This window comes from Pipistrellus hanaki, assembly GCF_964339955.1.
Source record: "Pipistrellus hanaki genome assembly, chromosome: X".
Lineage (NCBI taxonomy): Eukaryota > Metazoa > Chordata > Mammalia > Chiroptera > Vespertilionidae > Pipistrellus > Pipistrellus hanaki.
In genome coordinates, this window is record NC_140524.1 from 14,818,224 (window position 1) to 14,845,911 (window position 27,688).

A 27,688-nucleotide genomic window follows, 5' to 3' on the forward strand; every position below is an offset into this window, starting at 1 on the left:
AATACTAGCAAGGTGAATCAGAAAGAAGAGGCATATGGACACCCATTCACTCATGCAGACATGCAAAAGCTGGGGCACTGCTGGCTGAACCTTGTGGCTGTACTAAAAACCTGAGTCTACCCTTCCACAGGGCAGCCCTGACAACAGCCTTGCATGCAGATGATCAAATCAGGACTTAAATACCATCTGTCAGGGCAGCTGTGTGGGAACACAGACTGCTAACAGCTGTGACCTTGTGGGAAGCTAGATTTGGACTGAGGGGCAGAGGATTTGGGCCTAGTACCTCCTGCTAGCTGGTAACCAGGCAACTGGACAGAGGATTCAAGCTGTGCGGCAATCCTATCTGTCTCCACACAAGTGAAAATCTGTTTCTAATCCTTCAAAGGCTTCCTAATGTGGCACCATAGACCCTCCTTGACAGTATCTCTAGTTCACCTCTCTGTAATCCCTATCTCAAATTCTTTGTCTGAGTCACACTGAAATCTTGGAAGCTTCCTGAATAGTACACTTTTCCATACCTAGATCAATGCCTGCAGCACATTTTCTTCTGGCTAACTCTTCCAGCCAGTCCTCCCTCATATGTAAGATTTCACTTTACCCGAGAAGCCCTTTCCTCACAACAAAACCCATGACTGAATGTGTTTCTCCAAAAAGCTCCCACCACACCCTGAGCATCCTCACACTTACTATACCATATACCAGTACTGCCCATTGACTCATAAAGCTCACTCAACACTGAGCTTTCACTGTGGAATCTTTACACAATGGAATACTAGCAGCCATTAAAAAGGAACTCTTACATTTTGAAATAGCATGGATGGACCTGGAGAATATTATGCTAAGTGAACTAAGCCAGTCAGAGAAAGACAAACACTATTTGATTTCACTTATATGTGGAATCTAATGAACAAAATAAACTGATGGAACAAAATAGAAACAGAGGCATGGACTGACAGCTGTCAGAGGGGATGGTGATGGGGAAACTAGTTGAAAGAAGGTGAAGGAATTGGCCAGAAAACATGTAGACACAAAGACACAGACAACAATGTGGTGATAGCCAGGGGGAAGTAGGAGTGGAGGCTAGGTGGAGGTGGGCAAAGATGGATGAATGGGGATTGAAAGAGGCTTTACATGGTGTGATGGGTACATGATGTAGTGTGCAGATGATATTTTGAGTTGTACACTTGAAACCTGTATGGTTTTGTGAACCAATGTCAACCCAATAAATTCTATTAAAAAAAAACAACAAACCAACAGGGACCGGTTTGACTCAGTGGATAGAACATCAGCCTGCGGACTGAAAGGTCCCGGGTTCGATTCCGGTCAAGGGCATGCACCTTAGTTGCGGGCACATCCCCAGTGGGGGGTGTGCAAGAGGCAGCTGATGGATGATTCTCTGTCATCAATGTTTCTAACTCTCTGTCCCTCTCAATTCCTCTCTGTGTAAAATCAATAAAATAAAAAATAAAAAAAAAGATTTGCCAAAACCGGTTTGGCTCAGTGGTAGAGCGTTGGTCTGCGGACTGAAAGGTCCCAGGTTCGATTCCAGTTAAGGGCATGTATGTTGGTTGCAGGCACATCCCCAGTGGGGGTGTGCAGGAGGCAGCTGGTCGATGTTTCTCTCTCATCGACGTTTCTAGCTCTCTATCCCTCTTCCTTCCTCTCTGTGGAAAATCAATAAAATATATTTTTTTAAAAATAAAAAAACAAACTGAGCTTTCAAAAGGCATGAAACAGAATCTTTGTATCCCTCCCTAAAAAGCTTGTTAAGTGCCTGCTATTTAGTAAATGTTTGGTAAATATTTAATGAGAACCTGATGAAATCAGGTGGGTGGTTTAACACTCTCTGTAGCTTTTTCCATATAAAATATGAACACTTTATTAATGTGTACACACTTTGGAGTTCAGATATCTTAGCAACTATTTATTTAATTCAAAAGATCGAAACCTAGAGGTGAAATGACTCATCCAATTATCACAAAGCTATTCCATGCCCTGCTCAAGTGTGGACTCTATCTCTGGATTCATCCTTTTTACAGAATAACTCTGTATGTCCTTTTCTATCATGTAGTATCTATGCTGCACTTGCCCCTTCAATGATATATACTCCATGACCACTAGTACTGTTCGTTGATGCAATTATCTTACAAGTATTGATCGCCAGAGAAATCTGATAAAGATGTCTTAGTATTTAACAACAACAACAAAAAGCTTTTTACTTGAAATAACACTAGCATTCTTTTTTTCCTCTTAGCAAGCCATTCAAGTTCTGTATGATACTGAATAATAATAATATACCCTAATTCCCAGGATTCTATGAAACCATCTTTTGTTGATACTTTAATCTTCTTTTCAATTTTCAAACTACTCCTGTGATTAAGTTGTATGGTATACTAAAATTGGTGGCAAGAATTGTAAGCTATCAATTTTGAAGGTCAATTTTTAAGCATTTAGCAGTTATACTTGCAAAGACTTTTTAAAATACCTCTCCCACTAACAATAAAACTCCTTAGCATAAAAAGTAATTCCCCCATTTCTTAAAGTTCTGCAAAATAGAAGGAAACTTTATAAATAGTCCCAAATAAAATTTGTAAACAGCTCTAAACAAAAAAGATGCTCAAGATTTAAATGTTGGTACCTGTTAAACCTTCTAAGCGATCAAGCTGAGCATCTGGTAGTGGCTATTTCTGAATAACTGGTTATCAGAGGGATCAGAGGGTTATGAGGGAAAGATGCTGTTTATGGTCATGAAACAAACTGGCTCAATAGGGATCAAATCAGCATATTGACTCTAAAAGGGCAGTAGACTCCAAGCTACCAGGACCTTCAAGATCATGATCAGATGAGAGAAATGCCTCTGAGTGAGCCCAGTTGAGTCTCAAGGCCATTACTGCCAGCAGACTGTTTATGTGTAGCAATGAAAAATACTGTGAAACTAAGAAAACTCAACCAAGTTACTTGAAGACTGTTTCTACCTACAACCTCTAATAGACTGTGATCAGCTCTTTTAGCTCTGGAGCCCAGAACTAAGCAGAACAAGTATCAAAGAACTAAAGTACTACAATGAAAAACTAGACAAGCAGAAAACAAAGGCATATTTTTCTGAAAAAATAAAACAAAAAAAATCAATGTAGAGGAGATTGCCCTGCATCGTTGGATCATTCTGGACTAACACCACGTAGAACTTTGACACTGTTGCCTCTCCATTTCTACCCTTCTTTTCCAGGCTGTGCCAGAGTTCCTTGAAGTGACCACAATAGTCAATTCAGGCACATTCTACCTCAGTCTTGTCATTTATTTTCTGAGATATTGACATCAAAGTTATTTTCACTTTTAGCTACATAGACCACATTTAATATTTTCCAAATGGCAGGGTATGTTTATGGTTACAGACAAAAGTATGTGTTTAATATGGTTTAGTGGCATTCTATATAATTAATGTGTTGAAATCTTCTAACTGGAAATATGACGAATTATATTTTCAAATATCAACATTTTTACCTTTTAAGGACACATAAAAGATTTGCAAGGAATATATGCTATGCATGGTAAATAACCCCCCCCCCCACATATCATTAATTTTTTTTTAATATATTTAGAAATTTAAGACCAGGAGCAAGCATTTGTCAGACTAATTTTTTGCTTTTTCATAAGTGCAACTTTTTAATAAAAATTTACATCTAGATAAACAATCTTCAGATTTTTTGAAACTTTAATAAGATTTTAAAAACATCATAACTTTTAACTGAAAAACATACACATTTAGCACACAAATATTGTAATATGAATCAACTCCAACTCTATTTGAAAACATGTGAATCAAATTACAGTTTTAGAAGTTAATAATTCACATTTAAGCAAGTTAGCGCCCTGCTGAATTCAGCCTTTGTAAAAAAAGAGACTTAGTGCATATTGTAATGGCACAATGTGCTTCTGTACCATTTTGTTGATTTTTTTCACCTTATTAAACATCATCAAGTTATTGAAAGTTGGTAGATAACGGCTAACTTTCTAGGACGTGAATTTCCAATGGTAACAGTTACATTTTATAACAACACTTTCTATAGATTTCTTTTTCTATCTTAAAACTTTAAAAGCAATCATTTGTAAGGATTGCATCAACATCAATTTCGCAGAGGAAGATCAAACTTTATTGAAACTGCTTGCATACAAAATATATTGCACTATAACCAAACAAATGTCAACATAAAATCCAATCTGTTGTCGCTAATATGTACAGAGAATATTGCCCAAGAGCAGTTACATTACAAGGTCATTCTACCTTGGTTAATTATCTACAGTATTTTAAACCAAACAGCTTACAGATGATGTGTGCAAGGTACCAATTTCTGTTTTCAAATACTATACATTCCAAGAATAAATAACTAGAAATCAACATTAATTTTGGCAATACTTTTAAGAGACTTTTTAATATTCTTGAAATCATGTGCAGTTTGTTGCCATTTTATGTTTATTTGTATGCAAGGAAAAGTAACTGTAAAATGAAAATTCAAAGAAACAAACACAAAATACATCAGAGGCAGAACTTCTGTTTGTACGGCTCTACAGATTCAGTGGTACCACGGCTTGGGAGTTACTTTTTAAGAAAAATATAACATCTTAGAGTGAAGGTCCTTCACATAATTTGCCTCACTAAATTTCACCCATAAAAAAAAAAAAAAAAAAAAGACTTAAAAACAAAACCAAAACCCAACCCAACACATCAAAAAAAGAAAAAGAAACAAAACAAAAAAAGTTATTTGTTAGCCAATCTTAGTCTGCTTTCCAATTCTGCTTACCTATGCATTAGACCTAATATTTCAAAGTTTACAAAACATTTAACCTGCTTCCAATATTTCTTAGACAAAGTACCTGTACTGTACAGGTTTATTATGCACACATAGAAATGACCCTCCTAGCTCCTCAAATTAAGCCTGAAATTAAAATATGAAAAACGTCACAAAACAAGGGGAGGATAAAATAAAAAAATGCGCTAAGTTAAAACTGGTCATCAGGCCAAAGAGCAGGCATATTTTACTAACTTTCAATCAAAAAGATTTGCTCCTAGCTGAAAACATTTTAGCCTCTCTCAAATGAAGACAGTTATTTCTTCTCCCGTCTATTCAGAAAAAAATTACACAACCCTCTCAATAACACTATTTGTCAAACTTCAGTGCAACAAAACAAACAAAAACAATCCTATTCTTTATACTGCCTAACCTGATGTTTATGCAAGGAACAAAAGTGGAAAGCATGCATTCTTCTATAAAGTACTAATGTTTGACAGGGTTTGCAACATCTTTAATATTTAGTGTTCCAACTTATCTTCCCTGAACTCTGCATCCAAATATAATATTCCTACCTGCCAAGATATAGAAAAGGCACAGATCATACAACTTTTTTTTTTCTTTTTTGCTAATGGAATGACAAATGTCACATCACACACATTTCAGGGTCCACTAAAATACTGGAATAGTGGACCAACACATAAACTGACACAGGACATGAAATGACGTATTATTTCATTGACTTCTAAACGAGACTGAAAACATAAGTGTAATATGATTACCATAAGTGCTATTTATTCAGAAAAACTGAAATGTACCAGTGTTATCACCTATGTAGGAAAATGATCCAAATTAACAAAGAATATCACTTCTCAGTACTTTAAAAAATAAACCAAACTAAAATCCTGTCTGAAGTGCTAAGTATACTTAAAAGCAGTGCTTGGAAATTTCAAGATCAAGATATCATTTTTGTGCAAATCTGAGAATTGTTGCTTATAGCCAATACCAGAAAAAATAAAATTCTTAAACAGAATTTGTGTTCATTTCATGCCCTGTGCCTCCTTGCCTACCTTTTGTCTTTGGCCTAACAAAGTTTTCTAATATGGAATAAGAATTACGGAAATGGTAATGGAAATACAACTTCAGAATTACGCAGCTTAGGGTACTCCGTTCACAAGTGGTTGCTGACCATCCACGTTGTCTGGCTTTTCCTTCTTCTGGTTACGATCTTTACCCGTGCGCAGCCGATTACCTTCACTGGAGGTATTCTGTAATGTTTTAGTGTGGACACTCCTTTCATTATTGCAGTCAACTCTGATCTAAAACAAGTTATATTTGTTATGTACACACACCAAATCCTATTGTAATCTGTAATTGGCCTGACGAGAAATTTAAGCCTGAAGTGTGAACTCGAACATGTCAAAAAGGGAAATGAGGGATGAGAATAGAAGTAGTGAAAGGAATTAGGCCAGGTAGGATCTTTATTTTATGATTTTAAGACACTCTTCTTCTTTAACTGGAACCCACTGGTTGCATTCAAAGTTAGATAAAAACTCACAATCCTACTGTGTCTTCTTCTAAGCAGAATAAAACAGTGAGAAACAAATAATTAAAAATGAATGACTATTACAAAATATACATGGTTATAATATTAAGAGTTCAAAAGAATGGGTTATTCTTCAAAGATTATGAAAGGCAGGAGAAAAGAGGCAAATTAATATCTTCCAAACCTGACTTTACCAGAATAATAACTTTCTTATTAACTAGCCTTCAGTTTACACCTTTATATCCATCATAGATGTGATTAAGTTTGTCTATACTGAGCGTTTCCATTGTCTATGGTAGAAGAATATGAGCATTGGTTTCTAGCAGCTTGTATTTCAGTAAGGAAAGTCAGATGATAATATAACTTGAACTCTGAAGAAAAATTGTACAGGGAAATTTGAAGACACCAATTAGAGGGACTGGAATCCCAGGAAGAATGTAAAGATGAATGCAATTACAAATAAAATACTGATTTATACAATATTTTAAGTGCCACTTAAAACACTGCTAACAGAATTCTAGACACTGTACAAAGGGAAGGCAATATTGACAAATGACAAATATTAATCTGCTTCAAGTACAAATACTACATATATCCCAAAATGGTTCACTGTAATTTCAAAGTGAGTTAAAATGTTGGGTATAGTTGTATGTTTTAAATGTTTTATTGTCAAGGGTTTGGTGCTTTATTTTATTTTATTTTTGCATGCACAGAGGGACCTGGAGAGTATTATGCTAAGTGAAATAAGCCAGTCAGTGTCTGATTTACATCTATTATACTTACATAGAAAATACAGCCTTTCTTTCGATATGCCATTTTAGTTACCAATATGCATCCTTTTAACCGATGTGATAAAAAAGCCTAGTTCATCAAATATTTCCGTTTAAGAAAGGAATTACAAAATTGGTACATTAAATGCCTTACGTCTTGGTAAAATACATTATTTCATCCATCTCTTTACCTAGGTCTAAGGTCTTTTCTATGCTGGTCTTAAAGAACCCATCAGTAGTTAACAAGTACTTATAACTACTATGAATTTTAAAGAACATTTTGTCATAAAGGTCTGCTTTTAAAAAGTTCTTTCTCACTTAACTGGGGTGTTGGTCCCAAACCAATCCATAGTTGAGAAGGAACCATAACTAGTTGGGTTAAGAATTAAGAGTCAAAGAAGTAGAAGAGAACATGTGCTTTGGAATTAGACACCAGGGTTCAAATATCACTGTACCATATGCTAACTATGTAACTTTGGGCAAAGGACTAAATCTTTCTAAACTTCCATTTACTAACCTTTAAAACAGAAGAACAAAATGACTTACCTTAGGTGGCTGCTGCAAGATTAAATTAGATAAAACACACACAAAACACTTAGCAAAGGCGTCTGGACATTGTCCGAGGTAATTTTAAAATCATTTTAACAATAGACACAGCACAGGTGACAACCAATTGATATGGAAATTTCAGAATAGAAGCTAACTGTAAATAAGCAGCTGACTAATTCAGCAGGTTCTAGCCCTGCCTTTTACAATTACTACATTTGATAAACATGCCTTATTTTCCTTACTTTCCATTTAAGTATTCCTGCTTCTATTCCTGCTTCTCAGAGGAAGAGGGACCCACAAGGTTTACTCAGGTCTCACTCTCAGTACATCCTGGGGTGTTCTCTTCTTGGGGAAATCCTAGGGACCACCAATGTGGTATTGAAGTCATGTGACAAAGTTTTCACAAATACGTTAATTATTCTCTAGAGAAATCTTTGTATGTTTGCATGAAAATCAAAGATTATCACAGTTGTAACAGTAAAAGGAAATTATTTCAGATATCAAATCTATAATCTTTGAATATGCTTAAAAAGAAACTCATAAAATTCAAACTACTGTAATGCAAATAATTTAGATGCAAAAGGCATATGGGTTTACCTGGAGGGATCCATCTGCAGTTCTCCCTTTAGCCTCTCTTGGATTACGTGGACGGTTATCTGTTCGGGAGTGATCATCGTTTCCTATAGGGACGTTTTAAAAAGGTTCAACAATTACTGATTACAACTATGCAACTGTCACAGGTCAATCTGAGCTAATTTCAGATGTTATGTTTAGACTGAAGAAGCTGAACTAGTTGTCAGTGTTAATTTATATATTCTACATGAACCATAAGAAAGGCTAATATTCTGTTAATTACTGTATAATTCATCTTTATTTCTTACTAGAGGCCCGGTGCACAAAATTAGTGCACTGGGTGGGTGGGGGGGATCGGGATCCCTCAGCCTAGCCTGTACCCTCTCACAGTGCAAGAGCCCTTAGGGGACTGCTGGCTTAGTCAGTTAGACATCCTTAGCGGTGCCGTGGAGGTGGGAGAGGCTCCTGCCACCACCACTGCGCTCACCAGCCATGAGCCCAGCTTCTGGCTAAGGGGCACTCCCCCCGTGGGAGTGCACGGACCACCAGGGGGCAGCTCCTGTGTTGAGCATCTGCCCTCCTGTGGTCGGTGCGCATCATAGTGACCAGCCATTTGCCATCCGGTCAATTTGCATATTAGCCTTTTATTATATAGGATGGGGATGAGGGAGGGCTAGAAGAGGTCAATACGGGGGGGAGGGAGAGAAGAGAAGGGGTTATATGTGATACTTTCAACAATAAAGATTTTTTTAAAAAAGAAAATCTCTACCTTTGAAGCCGCCTCCACGCCCTCTTCCTCCCTGTCCTCTTCCTCCACCGCCACGTCGTCGTCCCTCTCCTCTGCGCAGAAAGTTCTCCCTCTCTTCCTCTGTTGGAGCTAATGACCAATCACTGAGTTCGTCTCTGTGGTCAGATTCTGTTTCAGAAGCATTTGATGCTTCAGAATTAGTTCCTATCGAGAGTTAAAAGTTATATACCATTGTCCGACTTAAAAAAAAAGTTAGGTTATCAGAAGCTTCCAGAGACCTTTTTGGGGTAATCTAATACTCTTCCTCCCAATTTATAAGACTACCAAAGGGTATTATCAGCTTTTATTTTGTAAAACAATTTATCTTAAATTCAAAATGAAGGGCTTTATAATTTTTGAGGTAATCTTGGAAAATATTTTTGGTTCTCATTTTTTTAAAAAGGTATTTTATTAGCCATCTAACTTCAAATCTAAGTATGCCACATCATTAAACAGCTATACTCCTTTAACCATCTACGCTCTCTGGAGGAAAAGTTGTTTACAATGGTTAAAAGCAATACTCTGAGAAACAAAACCTCTATATAGTTGCTTCTAATAAGGTTTGGTTAAGGAACAGAGGGGAATGCAAAACGCATTTTGGTCATCTCTGAGAGAGTGGCAAAGGTGGCGACCATGGCAACTATCTCAGGGAAGGATCCCTTGGGGGAACAGGGATTGGACCAGATGAATGGGGATATGCCTGCCTGATACCTGGTCCATAACTTTTCCTCCCATTCCCACTAGAATAATTTACTATTAATAAAAGTTTTATTATAATACACTCATTATGCCTGAGGGGGTGAGTTAATGACATAAGGGATGGGAGTGGAAGAAGAACTCCAAAGTGAAGTGAGACTTCAACATAAAAAAGAACAGACTTTTGAAAGAGGGTTACGGGTTAGGTTCAAAGTTGGCCAAAGGAGTGGGTATGTCTCTCCCCAACTCCAGAATGTCAACTCTACTACCTCTCTCTCTTCCTTTGTTGGAGCTAATGACCAATTATAGCTTCACCATTATAGCTTCATTCCTGTGGATCTTGAAGGCTTTCCATCTTAAAGAGTTCCTTTTTGAAATGCAAATATTTGTGAGATGGATTATACCTTATACCACCATCAGCAAATTACATAGTAGTTACACAGTTGAGCAAGAAAGACAGTAGGCACTGGCAGGTGGGGACAGCATTCAGGAAAAGTACTGGGAGAGAAGAAAGAAGCACTGACAGAAGAGCTGGGAAGGCAAAGAGAAACTTCGCCGACTTCTTGACTGTGCCTAGGGCTGACTTTGGCCATGCCATACAAAATCACCTTATGAGCCACAGGATGTAGACCCCTGATTTACAGTCCATCCAGCAAGTATGACAGCACATGCCTGACAAAAAATGAGCCACAGTACACAAATGTAAAAAGTTTTGGCTATACAGTAATAAAATTAGGAAAGACCTTAAGAAAATCATCAACATACAAGGGCTTAAGCAGATTTATCCCCAGTCAGAGCATGGACAGAACTCACACCTGCCCTGTGAACGCTATGTGTCATTATGGTTTTAACTCTATGTCTCAACACAATTTGACCCATTGTGAATTGGAAAACATGTAGTGAGAAATAGTTATAATGGGGTTCTAATGAATATTAGAGGTTAGCAGCTATTAAGTGTAGGAACAGATAAAGTTACTGAGTAAAATGCTTAGTTTGTACCTGAAGTATATCCAGGACCGCGTCTGCCGTGCCCCCTATTTCTGTAAGGTCTACTACCTCGACCCATTCCTTGACCATCATCAGTCACATAGCCTTTTTCCTTATCTGTACGATTTGGTGGTGGTCTAGAACTAGCTCCAATCTGTCGCAACTGCTCATCAATTTGTAATCTCTCCAAACGCAACTGGTCTACTTCCTATTTAAAATATACAAGATAACAGTAAAAATAATTTGACATTTTACTTAATAATACCTTTCTCCTTTTTATCAGATAAAAAAGTATACTGGAAATATTTCAATTTCAGTTCTTAATTTATAGTAAACACTGTTATACAGAATTATCAAGAAACTGAATGATCTCCTTAAAAACAAAATTAAATAACAGATTACTGATGCCCAGAATTAAAGATATAGTAACAAAAATATTCAGCATTATAATAGAATTTAAAGTTGCTTGATTTGGCACTATTACTCAATAGGATCTGCTAGGCATAGATATGCTAATTTTGGGACTTCTTGATGACAGGATACTGAATAAAACAACTCTAAAATGTAAGAATACAGAAAATAGACATTTAAAGGTTTAACCAGCTAACCCTAAAAATTACACATTGTAAATAATCTGAATCGAAATAGATTTGCCAGTTAATATCTTAATTTACAAAGCATTGAGTTTGGGCCACCTTGTTTGCAAAGAACATATACTACAGTAGGTCTTTGGATGTGATTTTACAATTAAGAAACACTTATTTTCAATGAACTGAAAATTATCATATTCCTTATACAGGGCAGAAAACTATTTAATAGCTGACCAAAAAAGTTAGGTCTTACATCATGCCTTGTAAACCCCTTAAACACTACAACTCTGCTAGACCAAGTACGATGAACAATATAAATTTAGTTGATCAAAATATACACCTAGGGTCCACAGACAGATCCTTACATACAGTGCTTCCAATATGTTGGGTTCTGTGAATTCCATACACAGTCTCAATTATAACCTTCATCCTTCCAATCTACCAATTTATGGGCTATAGGGAGCTAGAGGCATAAATATAGTAGTACTAAGTGTTTCTGTCAAGCAGAGGCCACCAGGGAAACTGTCTACGTGAACAGTCACTGGAGAAGCCCCTGAAAAGCTAAGCTCCTAAATTCTGATTGTGGCAGTTTCTGGAAAAGAAAGGGCAGGTAAGGATTTGGGTGAGTTTGATCTGAGCTCTGAACTAGAATCTGTTTTACAAAGGACTTGAACAAAGAAGAGACTGCGGCTGAGTGAGTGGCTTACTCCAAAAATATAGCTATAGCTCATGGAATGGGTACATCTTGCAAAACAGAATGGTAGTCCATGTTATCTCACTGGGGCAAAGCAGTCACCTTTTGGTGAAAGATGACAAGCCCAATCAAGTGAAGATCTGGTGATGGAAAGAATGGCAACGGGACAGCTGCTGATAACCAAAAAAGATATTCAATTGTGAAGAATAAATCAAAAGATCTAAGAAAGATTAGTCAAAAAGAACAAGGGATCAATACAATGCAACACTAACTCTCCAGGTCTTCATAATTAATGTAAGCTAAGAATATGAAGAAAAACACATACAACAGATTACACATAAACATGTTTTAAAACAAAATAAATAAGCAAATCAATGGGAAATCCTACCCATGCAAGCCTTGCTGGATAAAACTTTCCCATTTTCAATTATTAACTAACCACCATAAAAATGAATGAAATGCCTAACTACTGAACTTTTTTTCTTCCTTATTTGCATACAAGTAGAAATTGTTTAATTTTATTTCTCTAAGAAATCGGCAAAAATTCTTAAGATAGCATTATAAATAAAACAGAAAGTTGGATTACTTTTAAAATATTACTTAGTACCAGTTACATTATATTTTGATACACATGAATAGAAGGAATTATAAAGTGACATGGATAAGGCTTCATTTCATTGATTTATAGAACTTTTTTGGCCAGAAGACATTTTAAAAAGCATCTAGTCTAGGGAAGTGACTTGCCTAAAGTCACACAGCTAGTCCATGACAAAGGATAATCTAGAAGCATATCGCTGGACTGCCAATCTAGTGCCCTTTCCATTTATACCTTGTAGCCCCCTTGTTTCTGCTTTCCAGTTTGCAATTTAGAGGGGACATAAATGCTACAAAAATTGTTTCTATTTTGTATAACAGAGTATAGAGAAAAATATGGAGGGCACACATTTAAAAAGATTTCTTGAAACAAAGAGACAACAAAAGCAAGTGGAAAACTCACAAAGGCTAGAAAGGATCAACCTAATGAAAAAGCTGTGTTCAGGATTAACCTAAATTGAGTGCAAGGGTTTAAAAGAGAAATAATGAGAAATGGGGGAAATTTATTGAGAACTGGGATACTGGTCCTTACATTTGTGGTGATGATGAAAATTGACTTGTGTTTTCAAAAGGAATATAATAAGCTAAACAAAGTGAGTATTTTGTCTATTACTTTTTACAGGTCATTCATTGTAATGTTCAGAATGAATCTTAACTACTGAAAGGTTTACTATGGAGTTTTTAGTGCAAAAAGAATTTGAAATTAAAGATATTGCTGTTCTCACCTTTAAATAGTTCAGGTGATAATCCAAAAGAACAGTGGCATTAGCGATGCTGTCCTTTGTTCCCACAAAAACAAATGGTACCATACCCTGGAAAAGAAATGAGGACAATGATCCCATAATATTAATAATGTATTAATCTGAAAAATGCAAATAATGACTCAATCCCTAATACAGGGTCTGACAGACAGTAAGTATACAAATGTCTGTTGTAAATATAAATCAATAATACATGAAAATAAAAGTAATTGGCATACTTTTTTACACATCTGTGAATGAGGACAGATCAATATAGCAACCCCTTATGCATCAGGTTACTATGTTTTAAACACTACAATTAAATGTTGGCAAAGTCGCAAATTATGTAATTCAAAATTATACAGGCTTTAACATGAGATGCATAAACAAAATACTCTAATTCATCTAAATGTTTTTTCAAATTCAACTTCTTGTAAAAATCATTAAAAATAACACTATATTACAAAATTAAATCAATTAGCTAAGCTAACCAAGTCAACAGAGTACAAAAAACAACAACAAAAAAAAACACAAACAGAATTAGGATACATTACAATGCACTGAGTAATTATTCCGCAAGGGGAGGGAAAACCTGGCATTTCCATGAGCATAAAATTTAACACTATAATACATTTCAATAATGTGCTCTAAAAATTACAAAAGGCTGAATCATAAGGTAAGTTTCATCTTCTCTCTATGGTACTACTTTAATATAAGGATAGATTTTTGAAATTCGTATACTAAAAATTTATAGCCCATCAGTACAAATGAGAAAAACAAAACAAAACACTATTTCTTGTCACAGTCATAGAGAAGCCTAGGCCAGTTGTGCAAACTAACAGCTGGCAATTATGACATTCAAAGTTGAGAACAGCCGAAGCCGGTTTGGCTCAGTTGTAGAGCGCTGGTCTGCGGACTGAAGGGTCCCAGGTTCGATTCTGGTCAAGGGCATGTACATTGGTTGTGGGCACATCCCCAGTAGGGGGTGTGTAGGAGGCAGCTGGTCGATGTTTCTCTCTCATCGACGTTTCTAGCTCTCTATCTCTCTCCCTTCCTCTCTGTAAAAAAATCAATAAAATATATTTAAAAACAAAACAAAAAAAAACAAAAAAAAAACAAAGTTGAGAACAGTTCAATATTTTGCTAAAGAAATACACATAGTTACTAATATTCACAAGTAACTAAAAAAGCATACAATGGCTCTGATGTGGACATAATATTATAATTTTCTAGGCGAAGTTTCTAGGTGTTAGAAGCCAAGAAGCTGTCTCTTTAGCAAGTATCACTCTTTTAAAAAGAGCATTGGATAGGTGTGGCTACTCCTGGGCTGCTTTTGCTTGCGTGCATTCAGTACACAGCATCTTAAACGGATGTGAGGCTGGAACACGTTTTTTTTCTTTTTCCTTCCACATGAACATGGCTGCTACTGGGGAACAAAACTGAACAATTAGGAAATACAGCTTGCAGACTGACCTTTATCTGGTAGAAAAGGAATGCTTCCTAGTAGCAATGACCATCTGAATAATCAGGTGCAACTGAAAACCCATGGGCTTCATAATGGATTTTTTTTGGATCAAATAATATATGAACTATGGAAATTATCAAGCCCATGGATCAGATCTTTTTCTCAAAAACATGTTGAGTTTTTTCTCCAACAGACTGTTAGAAAGCAGTAAACCATATTATTTTCTAAAATGTCATATTGTAAAATGCTATATCCTTCCTTTTGGATCATATGCCACCAAAATAAGCTTTGAAACCCTGTCACTGATTTAGTTTGATCAACTTTGGGACAAATAATTTTAAAACATTTTCCTTTTCAACATATCCAAACTGTTAGCGTAGCGAGTGCCACTCCAATTTAAGCATATCGCTAGTGAACCAGAATAGTAAATTAAAATGAAAAAAATGGGAGTAAAATGGTAGCTTTCTATACTTGACACCAAGAAAAGTAATTCCCTGTTCTAGGGTGAGAACTGAGCTGCCCAGCAGAGAGGAATATCTAATGCACTTGCGGTTATATTTCTCTTTATAAAATGGCATTTTTGCTTTGAATCTCTTGTGAATCACATTTTCCCCATAAACAGTTCTCATGAGCTATGTAGAAGTCCCTGCACTCAAGGAACTCACAATGTGGCTGAGGAGGTAGACAAGTAAATGTCTACGTACTGAGTGCTACGACAGGGGCAGCACATTCACTGGAGCACGGAAGAGAAAAAGGCTCTTCAGCCAGTCATGGGGAGGGGACCTGTGGCAAGTACACACAGAAAGCTGCATAAGGAATAAGGACAAAGCATAGTGGCAGGAAGAAGAGTGGTCTAGGCGGAGAAAACATATGCATCTGACTGTTCGGTATGACTGTTCAGAGACCTCTAAATACTTCAGTATGGCTTTAAGTTTCTCTAGAATGCAAGGGGGAGGAGTTGTAACAAATGATATTGGACAGGTTACCATGAAAAAAAGGCCTTATAAGCAACAGGAAGAAATCTGAGCTTTCTCCCCAGGGCAATAAATTCACGTACCCACAAACACTCCTCCACCAGCCTCCAACCCTGAAGGTCATTTGTAGTCTCTCTTAACAAGGGGGATAAACATTAAAATATAAAATTAAAATGTATTTTTCAAGGAATGTTTTCCTACCTGCCAAGCCTTGAGTTCAGGTTTCTGGGATTCCCCTGCTACAATTGATGAAATCACTAACACCTAAAGCAGTATAAGGAATGCAAGTGATGTCATTAACTATAACAAATGATACACAGAAGCCTGAACGCAGGACTTTCACTGTAGGACTTTTAAACTAATTTCTAAACAGTTAGGTTAGTTCAAATATTGAAAATCAGTTTCTAAAATATGGTTTTAAGTAGTAACTAATGAATGTAACAGACGATACATTTTGAGCTAATACAACCTGCAAAATTTCAAGAGATACAACATGGGAAAATTACAGTCCACTCTCAAAAGCAAAATATGACCATTAAATGCAACCCTGCATTTTATGTTTACAACATAAGATTTGTCACTGTGAATAAGCTGAAAAGTAGGTATCACTTTGGTTTATAATATCTCATAACCTAAAAATCAGATTTGAAAAAAATACATGAGTAGCTTATAAGCCTAACCAGAGAAAATACCTGAAACAGGCATTTGTAACATCTGAGTGGAAGAAATTACTTTCAGTGTAATTCAACTTGATAAATATTTCTTACCCTCTGTACTTTTGTACTGTTAGGTTGAGAAAAATGAGCGCTGTTTTCCTTTATATCTATATGTTTTTTTTCTTCCAAGGAAGTAGGTCCAACCCTTGAGTTACTAGTGGAAGGCAGGGAATTTGGTGGCATTATTTCCTTGGTAAAACACAAAAGAGAAAAAATAACTAATTTTAAGTCTTTATTTAGTTCCATTATTATATCAATGATATTTTAAGAAGACAAATTATTTATAATAAAGTTTTGGTAAACAAAACAAAATGTAAAAATCATGCAATAAAAAACCCCCAAAGATTTAATTTCAGCCAAAAGAACCTTTCACAAAAGACTAGATAATATATGAAAATTATGACAATTTAATTTTATTTTAAACACAGTACCATTGCATAGAAGAGCATGCCCTCACGTCCCCAACCCCCCACACAAATATTTATACATGCACACAAATAATGAAGGCAAAACAGAAAAGCCAGAAAACCTAAGAAGTGTCCCAATTTTGTTTCAGTTAGTAAAATTAAATATTTGAAAAGTGCTTTGTACTTTTTTTTTTACAATTACAACCACCCATTTTAAAGATTGAGAAATAAGAGCTAAAGGGATTAAAGTGACTAATCCAAAGTCACAGCATTAGAGAATTAACAGAGGCCATGTCTACAACTATACTACTAACTGGCATATCTGATAATCAAAATTTTGTACATCTACATTTATGTGCATATCACAGAAGCCTCTAAATTAACTTCAAATAATAAAACTTTTATTTTTCTTATACAAACCAGAAACATATGCATTAGAACATACCTCTTCTTGTGGAACATTTTTCTCACTTTCGGCCTCAATTCTCACCCTCACAACTCCTGACTTGTCCACAATCTCCTGGATCAGTTTTCCATTTTTTCCTATTACTTTGCCTAAAGTAATAAATGAATAATTCATGTTTGGCTTTAAGAACACATAACTTACACCCCACTGTAAACTATAGCATTATCTATATATATAAAAGGATAATATGCAAAGTGTTCCCTTAGGAGTTTGATTGCTCACTATGATGTGCTCTGACCACCTGGGGGTGGCACAGAATGAAGGCAGGCCCCAGTCAGCAGCAGGCAGCCAGGGAAGGAAGGCCCCGGCTGGCAGCCAGAAGGCCCCAATCCATCCTGATCGCTGGCCAGGACTAGGGATCTTACCTGTGCATGAATTCCATACACTGGGAGTCTAGTCTATAATAATGAAAGCATAATATGTAAATCGACAGAACCACTGAACAGAACTGTCTGAACAATCTTCTGGACGACCATGCTCTGACATGCACTGGTGCCAGGCTAGCCAAGGCAGGTGTGATGTGATTTGCTGGGGGCCCCGCAATTGTCCCATGATCGCCCCGCAAAGGGAGGCCCAGGCCACCCTCTGTGGAGCGATCGATGGGGGGGCTCCAAAATAGATTACCCCACAGAGGAATGCCCAAGCCACCGGCCAGTGGGATGATCAACCGGAAGGAGGGGGGGGGGTCCCACAATCGCCCCAAAGAGGGAGGCTGAGCCACCCTCTGTGCTGTGATTGATTACGGAACCCTCATCGGGTGGGCTGGGCTTCCCTCTGCGGGGGGATTGATGTAGAGGCCCCGTGATTGATTGCCCCACAGAGGAAGGCCCAGGCCAGCCAAGTGATCACACCCCACGCTTGTCGGCTGCAGGGGGAAGCTATAGGTTGCGGAAGAGGGAGGCAGCACCGCATAGATAGCAAGCAGTGGCAGTGGTGGAGGTGAGGCTAGCTGCCGGCAGTTGGAGGGAAGTAAAGCCCCAATAGGCCCTGATAATCAGCCAAGCCTGGGGATCCTACTCGAGGGGTCCCAGATAGCGAGAAGGTGCAGGCCGGGCTAAGGGACACCCCCCTCGTGAACAAATTTCATGCACTGGGCCTCTAGTCCTATGTAAATTGACCACCACTTCAACACACCAGATTGTCACCCTCATGTGGTCAAAGATGGCCATACCCATGTGGACACAAGATGGCCACCACAAGATGGCCAGCAGGGAAGGGCAGTTGGAAGGAACCAGGCCTGCAGAGGAGCGTAGTTGGGGGCAACCAGGCCTGCAGAGGAGGGCAATTGGGGGCAACCAGGCTGGCAGGGGAGAGCAGTTAGGGGCGACCAGGCCAGCAGGGGAGGGCAGTTGGGTACAATCAGGCCTGCAGGGGAGGGTAGTTGGGGGTGACCAAGCCTGCAAGGGAGGGCAGTTGGGGGTGACAAGGCCTGCCGGGGAGGCCAGATAGAGGCAACCAGGCTGGCAGGGGAGGGCAACTGGAGGCAACCAGGCCTGCAGGGGTGTAGTTAGGTGTCAATCAGGCTGGCAGGGGAGTGGTTAGGGAGTGATTAGGCTGGTAGGAAGAAGCTGTTAGGGGCAATCAGGCAGGTGAGCAGTTGGGTATCAGCAGTCCTGGACTGTGGGAGGGATGTCCGACTGCCCGTTTAGGCCCGATCCTACAGGGCCTAAACAGACAGATGGACATTCCTTGAGGGGTCCCAGATTAGAGAGGGTGCAGGCTGGGCGGAGGGACACTACCCGTTCCTGTGCACAAACTTTGTGTACTGGGCATCTACTTTTATATAAAACTGAAAGACCAAAAGACACTCTTTAATGAAAAGATATGATTAAACTTGGCTGTCCATTTTACTAGGTTAGCATTGTTTAAACTCCATTGGCTAGGTATTGGAATTGATTAATACTCATAAACTGAATGGAGAATTTTGAATTTTTAAAGCCTTTCAAAGATAGGTTCTTATTTTGCACAAAAGTGTACACTTTAAACTTGTTAGTACAGTGGTGTATATCAGTCTTCAACATTCTATTAAAATTTAAAGGATAAAAAAAAAGTTATAGGATAATTGTATATAATAAAAGCATAAATATGCAAATCGACTAAATGGCAGAACAACCATTTGCCATGACGTTTGGTGTGCACTAACCACCAGGGGGCAGTCGCTCAATGCAGGAGCTGCACCCTGGTGGTCAGTGCACTCCCACAGGGGGAGTGAAGCTCAGCCAGAAGCCAGGCTCACAGCTGGTCAGCGCAGTGGCGGTGGCGGGAGCCTCACCCACCTCTGTGGCACCGCTATGGATGTCCAACTGCAGGTGGGCAGTAAGAAATGAGGAGGCCCAGCCTGCAAGAGCCCCAGACTGCTACAGGGCACAAGCCGGCTAAGAAAACCCACCTCCCCAGTGCGTGATTCTCGTGCACCGGGTCTCTAATAAAAATATATTTGTGCCTGGCTGGCATGGCTCAGTAGTTGAGCGTTGACCTATGAACTAGGAAGTCACAGTTTGATTCTAGGTCCAGGCTCAATCCCCAGTAGGGGTCTTGCAGGAGACAGCTGATCAATGAATCTCTCTCATCACTGATGTTTTTCTCTTTCTTGCTTCCTCTCCCTTTCTCTCTGAAATCAATAAAAATATATTTTAAATAAATGTATTAACAAATAAATAAAAATGTATTTGCAAATTTACTTGACAATTTCAATTCCATCTGTACCTGATTTAAATCTGCTTCTTTGCCCATGGTAAATACAGTCATACATCACTTAATAATGGGGTATGTTCTGAGAAATGCTTAGCTGAGGAATTCTGTCATTGTGCAAACAGAATACACTTACACAAACGTAGATGGTATAGCCTACTGTAAATCTAGGCTAAGTTATAGCCAACTGCCCCCTAGGCTACAAGTCTCTATAGCATGTTATTAAATAAAACAACAAGAAATTAAAGCATAAGAGAAAATGATGCAATTGAGACACAGTGAATAGAAGATATACGAGGCTGCTGTTGGCATAACACGGTATACTTTTACAGTAAATTTTTTTCTTGTAAGTAGAAAGAGTACACTCTAAAATAATGATAAAAAACATAGGATAGAAAATACATAAACCAGTAACAGTCATTTATTATCATTATCAAGTATATGTAGATCATTGTACGTGCTATATTTTTATATGACTGCCTTAGCACAGTAGATGTGGTTATACTAGCATCACCACAAACATGTGAGTAATGCATTGCACTATGATGTCAGAATACCTACAGTGTCACTAGGCAACAAAAATTTTTTAGTTCCATTATGATCTCATGAAACCACTGAAGTACACGTTGACGAAAATGTCACATTCAGCATATGATTGTATTTTTATAATTTTATGACACATTTATAAAAGATCCTCTAAATTTTAAAATAGCTTAAGCAGCTACACATACATCTAAAAGAAGTGCACATTCTTTAAGCCAATGTGTTAACAGAGTATTACTCCTGTGTATTACTCACAAATTATATCAATATATTAAAAGTTGAAGGAATAGGTCACAGAGTAAAAGATTAAGAAATAACACTTTAAAATAACTCAAAACCAGTTTAAGATTAAAAAAGCTCAAAACCAATTTAAGATTAAGTATTACTCCATACATCTGTTAAAACTCCAAAGCCTTCAAGCACTCGATTCTTTCACTCATTTTATAAAATTCAGTCGTATCATTAACTGAGAAGTGACTGCTTTCATAGACATCATAAATTACAAATGTAAGAAATACTGATTCAAGAAATCTACATGTAAGTTACATCTAACTCCAAGGGCTCTCCCAAAGTACCTAAAGCACCCTTGCACTGTCCACCTTCATCATGTGTTTGCCCCACCACCTCATCTAAGGAAGGGATGGGGAAAAACTGGAAGGCAAAATTTGTTTTGAACACATGCCCGGGTTGTGGGCTCCATCCTCAGTGACAGTGTGCTGGAGGCTGCTGATTAATGATTCTCTCTCATCATTGATGCTTCTATCTCTTTCTCTCCCTTCCTCTCTGAAATAATAACAATATATGAAAGCAACTTAGGTGCCTATGGAGAGATGAATGGATAAATATCTGCTAAACACACTCACAATGGAATCGATCATTAAAAAGAATGATACCTTGCTATTTCTAACAGAACCTATGGGCCTCTAGTAAAAATAGAATTACCACTGATGTTGCAGAAAGCTCCAAGGACCTTTGGAGTTACTTATAGCTTTGAAACTTACTAGATTTAAGCCTATATCAAGATTTTCAACTCTGAGAAATTAAGAATGCTATTGTTTTATAGCCTCATTAGAGGGATCAAATATGAATCTATTCCAAATTATAAAGCCCCCAAAATGTCATTCGTTTTGAAAAAAATATACTTAATTTTAATATATGTAAAATATACAGTGAAGAGTCTGTGCAAAATGTATCTTTCTTGGCACTAATTGGTTTTAACTAAACAAAGCAATATCTTTTGTACACCTTCTAAAATGTAATCTTGGAGTATCACATTTACCTAATATTTTCTGTACACTGAAGTATTTCAAAGATTACATTTCAATTAAATTAGTTAAAATGAAATTCTATTGGTGTAAATGATTTACCAAACTTTTGTTTTTGTAGAGTATGTCAACAGGATATTTTTCCATTGGTTTTTAGAGAGTGAAGGGGGGGGGGCAGATAAAGAAAGGGAGGGAGGAAGAGGGACAAGGAAACATACATGTGAGAGAGACACATCTATTGGTTGCCTCCCACACGTGCCCCAACGAGGGCAAGGGTTTAAACCTACAATCCAGATATGTAGCCTTGACCGGGAATCCAACCTGTGATCTTTCCTTGTGAGTGCCAGTGCTCTAATCACTTAGCATGTGGCCAGGGCTCAACAGCAATTTCTGACTCACCCACTAAGTTCCTTGGAACTTGTATGACATCTTCAGCAAATTCAAGAAAGCTTCTAGCCTTTTTAACTGCATCCTGATCCTAATAAAAGGGGGAAAAGATTTAAGCCAAAAAATGAACCATCTGAAATATTGGATTTTGTTTTAGAAAAGAGCTAGTCAAATACTTACCTCTCCATAAATATGAAATGTGCAGGTATCTTCATCTAGATCGATAGCAGTGACCCCAGGTACTTTTCTAGCTTGCTGAATATTAGCACCATGAGTACCAATAGCTAGACCCATCAGATCTTCTCGTACAATAAACTGTTCATGAAATCTTGAGGCAAGCTGTCTTGAACTCTGATGGGAAATGTATACCTGATTAATATTATGCTTTTCAACTATTGAGAAAACTGTATTTAGGTCAGCCGTGTAAATTATCTTGATCCTGTATACCAGGGGCCTATAAATTAGTTTATGTTGGAAATTAACAGATTTTAGAAAATAACACCCACCCATAGCATAAGTTCTTTTTAGGTTACTGAAAGTCTCTCTATTATTTGAGGTATTTTTGTTAATAGGAAAAGGCTTGTTGACAATTTTCTAAGGTAACTTGGAAAACCTATTTGCAAGGTTGCCTTAGATAAGCAATGACATCAACAATATAGTGATCAAGAATCAGATAAAATGTTCCCAAATAAAAACCAACTCACTGGGTCTGTTAGACTCAATGTTTTTTAAGTAAAAAAAAAAAAAATTAAATAACATCTCCACAGAAAATTGTATTAGCTTCACTTTTATTAATGGATATTGGCTTATATATTTTAGAAACAGTGCCATTTATATAACTGTTTAATTATAGACCCCAGTAAGTATTAATGGATATTATACAGCCCTTTGATGAAGTGATGGATGGCATTAAAATTACATCATCTCACCTCACCCCCCAACCTGAAAAAAAGGGATTTATAAAAACTGTTGGTACAGTAATTGAATTACACTGAATAATTACAGAATGTCAACGATTTACAAGTTATCTTACATAGGCACCTACAACCTAAAATGAGATCAGTCTGTAAGATCTAATGATCTGGATCCACACATACTATGAATTCTTTCAAATATTCAGTGATGACTGAACTAAGTTAAAATGATACCAAAACTTGTGGATAAGCACTCTGTTTAAATATTATCAAAATTTAATATTTAGTTCTAGCATGCCATTAATGAAGCCCAAACATATTAGTGACTCATGTTGAAAAATGAAATTTCTTATCTGAATATGTGTATCTCTTTAATAGTAGTGAGGAAAGACAGGCATGCATACTAGTTCCTCATTATTCAACCTACCTCTAGCTGTTTACTGGCTTCTTCATTTCTCAGTATTAGAGACAGCTTAGTGCGCAGACTCCGAAAGTGCATGTCAATCAGCATGTGTGCTCGTTTTGCGGTGACTTCATTGATAGACTAAAAGATATAAATTAACAACATTATTATCAAAGCAAATGCCCCAAATGATATACACCAAAATAAACAACTCAAAAACACTCACCAAAATGACAAGCTGGTAAGTTTCTGGATCGTAAGTTACAGAAAAGGCACCAACTGCCTTTTTAAAGTCCTTATGTGCTGATTCTTTGGCACACCTAAAAATAAAATAAATATCCATTGTGAAGTTAAAATGAGTGATTACCAAATCCTGGCATAAATATATACACAGATTCCCACTTACAATTGTGGATTCATATTAAATTTGATTTATGCATGAAATACTTATATCAATTTAAAGGTTCAGTTCCTTTGCTGTTCACCTTAGCAATACTCAGCTCAATCAAGCATTTGAGATTACAGAAAAAGGAAAAAAAAAACAGTTACAGTATGTTCTTAAGGGATTTCGGATGGTATTAGATTACTAAAGGAGACATATTTAAGGAAGCCAATATTCCTCTGCTGACTTCTTCATTTCAGTTACACATAAATAAGTTATTTTCTTGAATTAACTATTGAAAACGGCTGGGAATAGCTACAGAGTACCCAACTTTGTGGGGGTTTTTTTCCCCCTAAAGAAAAAGTGCTGACCAACTTAAGGGAGAGAAGGAAATGCACAAGAATCAAAAGGCAAAAAAATGCAGATGCCTATTCAATCTCTATAATCAAAATGTAAGATTCCTATGTAGTATGAACTGCAAGTTAATGGTTAAAGTACATCATGTACAAATAAAACATTATATTCCTTTGATGCAATCTTTAAAAAGGAATCTCGTAACTAAAAGTTTTAAGCATTACTCCAGATAAAGATAGAGATGACCTTTTGAAGCTTCATTAGCCCTAGTTATTACATACTTATCTGAAAATATTAGCTAAAAGGGAAAAAAAACCTGGAGTAATTTTCATTGTCCAGAATTTTATTTGTGACTTATGATAACCTATATTAATTAGTTTCAAATCCTTAAAAGTCTGATAACAAAGCTAGTTTATTTTAGAAAACAAATGTACATGAGCCAGGTATCTAGCCAAGTAAGTTTAAACAAGTGCAATGCGGCTTAGTTATATAACTCAAAAAGGCTAAGCACGTTTTTTCCACTACATTTTACAAATGATTTTCACTGAATTTAAAAATTGATTTTTATTATTTTAACATGTATATTCTTTTAAATTCATTGCACTTCACCTGTAAATTCTCAAGAGTTTCTTGCCCATTAACTTACATTTGTCGTAAGTCTTCTGGCACATCCAGTTTGATTTTATGAAAGGTATCTTTTGTTGCAGGTTTGTTGGGATTAACTGATCGTAGACGTTCAATTGTGACAATTTCATTGTACGTAGCATCACAGGCTGCATATTCTATCACATAAAACTGAGAGAAATAGATAAAAATTCATTCCTGGTCATAGTATTTATAGAAAGAACAATAAGCTTTACCTATTCAGCAATTTTTAAATTCTCTTGATGTCAAAAAACACTGTTTTTGATCAACTAACTGAAACACAGGAAACATAACATATACAGAAAATATTGTAATAAAATGACTCACATTACTTATTACTTTAAAATAAAAATCCAGACTGAAATGTAGTACCTGGGTTTAGAAAAGGGAAATAGTATAAGAAAAAAATTTTAAATATGCATTTTCCTACCTCACCCTTTATCATCCTCACTTTAGCTAACCACCAACAGCAAGGTTCTTTTTCATTTGCTCTGGAATAAACCTACACAAAAATTACAACAGAATATTTCATGATTAACATCACTCAGAAATTTATAGATTATCAGACATTGAGGAAAATTTCTTAAAATGACCCTAGGTGTCTTTTGAACCCATATCCTATATCCTTAAATCAGATTGTACACCTACAGCTAGACACAGATACATGATCAGAAGCTGCCCGATTACTTCGGAGAGCCCTGGAAAAAGAGCTTTTCTATTTATCTTATCTGTTCTAATTCAATAATAATTAGTATTCCGAATATGAATGCTTAGGAAAAGCTAACTCTCCATAAACCTGGACATACTTTCCTTAGAAACTTTGAAAACTAAAAAAATTACCTAAAACAGTGGTTCTCAACCTTTCTAATGCCACAACCCTTTAATACAGTTCCTCATGTTGTGGTGACCCCAAATCATAAAATTATTTTCGTTGCTACTTCATAACTGTAATTTTGCTACTGTTATGAATCGTAATGTAAAATATCTGTGTTTTCCGATGGTCTTAGGCGACCCACAGGTTGAGAACCACTGCTGTAGAGCCTAAGACCATCGGAAAATACAGATATTTGCATTACGATTCATTAAGAGTAGCAACATTACAATTATGAAGTAGCAACAAAAATAATTTTACGGTTGGGGTCACCACAACATGAGGAACTGTATTAAAGGGTCACAGCATTAGAAAGGTTGAGAATCACTGATCTAAAATGTACAATCTTGTTTTTGTTTTGTTCTAACAAGTAACTGGAAGTTGCTGATCCTGGCCTACACCTGGCTGCATGGTCATTAAATGGATAAGGCCGCTGACCACTCACAGCCCACTGAAAATACCATCCTGGCATTCATGTCTCCTAGGGACTAAATGAAGAGATCACTGGTCACTCTCTGTTCTGTCTGCTCTCTACTAAAATGGACAACTCCACATTGGCAATCCTCTAGATACCACTTTCCTACTCTCATCAATTTCTCTCATGACCACACCAAAGTTCACTTACTATGTCCAGCATGGAACCTTTTTTGAAGACACTAGAAAATTAACCCTTTGCACTCCGAACCATTCTGGACATTGGCTACCAGCTACTCCGAACCATTCTGGAAATTGGCTACCAGCTACTCGACGCTACTTTGCGAAACGTGCATTGAATTAACTCAATTCCCCGTAATCACTAATAAACTGCAATGTCCCCTGAGAGGGGACATCCGAGTGATATGCTAGAATTCCGATGTCCCCTGAGAGGGGACAGCGGAGTGCAAAGGGTTAAGGTTAATAGGAAAAAAGACAAGACAGTGTACATGGGAGAGAAACAGAAATACTCAGAAGCAGGAGTAGCAGCAGGGAGGACAACAAGGGGGGTGGGGAGGAGAGAACTGAAAGAGGTACAGAGCCTAAGGCTAACAAGCAACTCAAAGCTCCAATTCGTGTCTTTCTTTTACAACTGAAGTTAATAGTTATAACTATAATTGTAATAGTTATACAACACAGTGACTAAATACAACAAAACCAAACCTACCTTTCCCTCTTGCCTCCATGACTTCCTATTAACTTTGCCCTACCCAGAGAAATAACCTGGTGATTATTATGTAAGACAAAGAGGTTGCCCTGGCAACAGTGTCCCATTGGTCCCCAAATGTCAGGACTAAGTTGGGGGGGAGGGAATAAAAACTTCTATCCCTCACTATCATGAACATTCTTGATATAGACAGACCAAAAGACCTGGTATCTTAATTCCCTTTTATAACTTAAGTTAATGGTAATACAATACAGTTACCAAATACTACTTAATTTAACCTACCTTCCCCTCTTGTCACCATCAATCCTTCTCAACTCTGTTCTACCAGACCAGTACCTCAGTTATGTACTATTGTTAGGCAATATAGGGAGGTCACCCTAGCAACAGGGTCTCAATGGTTACCACTTGTCATGTATTTCATTTGGGGGGAAAAGTCCCATTTATCCATCCACACAGTATTCTGAGTACTCCCAATATAGACAGACCAAATGTCCTGATTCATGCCTTCAGGAAGCTGGTAGTCTCCTGGGGAAAATGAACAGTTAAAGGTTCTCAAGTATAAACAGTTTTTAGTTCTCTACTGGGATCCCTCATAAAACCAAGTCCAGTTCCTTCCACCTAGTAGGTACTGAGTACATTTTTGGTAAATAAATAGTACTTTATTCTATTTCGAATTTATAATTGTAGAGAAAAGAACACAGACCTGAACATCCAAAGACCTTCTCTGAGCACTTCTACCCCTACAACACCT

At 37.2% G+C, this 27,688-nt stretch overlaps 1 protein-coding gene across 13 annotated transcripts in view; it reads right to left on the reverse strand.

The window, feature by feature from the left end:
* Positions 1-3,694: 3,694 nt before the first annotated feature.
* The window catches only part of FMR1 (fragile X messenger ribonucleoprotein 1), a 39,962-nt gene continuing 15,968 nt past the window's right edge, over positions 3,695-27,688 (reverse strand). Inside the window, exons 4-17 of one of the 13 annotated variants that reach the window (XM_084870145.1) lie at positions 25,356-25,427; positions 24,927-25,075; positions 23,771-23,864; positions 23,569-23,685; positions 22,408-22,578; positions 22,240-22,318; positions 17,321-17,430; positions 16,520-16,657; positions 15,954-16,016; positions 13,299-13,385; positions 10,708-10,903; positions 8,995-9,177; positions 8,250-8,332; positions 3,695-6,106 (exon numbers count right to left, since the gene is read on the reverse strand). In XM_084870145.1, the coding sequence (XP_084726271.1) occupies positions 5,945-6,106; positions 8,250-8,332; positions 8,995-9,177; positions 10,708-10,903; positions 13,299-13,385; positions 15,954-16,016; positions 16,520-16,657; positions 17,321-17,430; positions 22,240-22,318; positions 22,408-22,578; positions 23,569-23,685; positions 23,771-23,864; positions 24,927-25,075; positions 25,356-25,427 (1,704 nt within the window). In that variant the 3' untranslated portion in view covers positions 3,695-5,944. The remainder of the gene's footprint in view (positions 6,107-8,249; positions 8,333-8,994; positions 9,178-10,707; positions 10,904-13,298; positions 13,386-15,953; positions 16,017-16,519; positions 16,658-17,320; positions 17,431-22,239; positions 22,319-22,407; positions 22,579-23,568; positions 23,686-23,770; positions 23,865-24,926; positions 25,076-25,355; positions 25,428-27,688) is intronic. The other 12 variants (XM_084870150.1, XM_084870151.1, XM_084870143.1 and 9 more) reach the window with 12 other exon arrangements.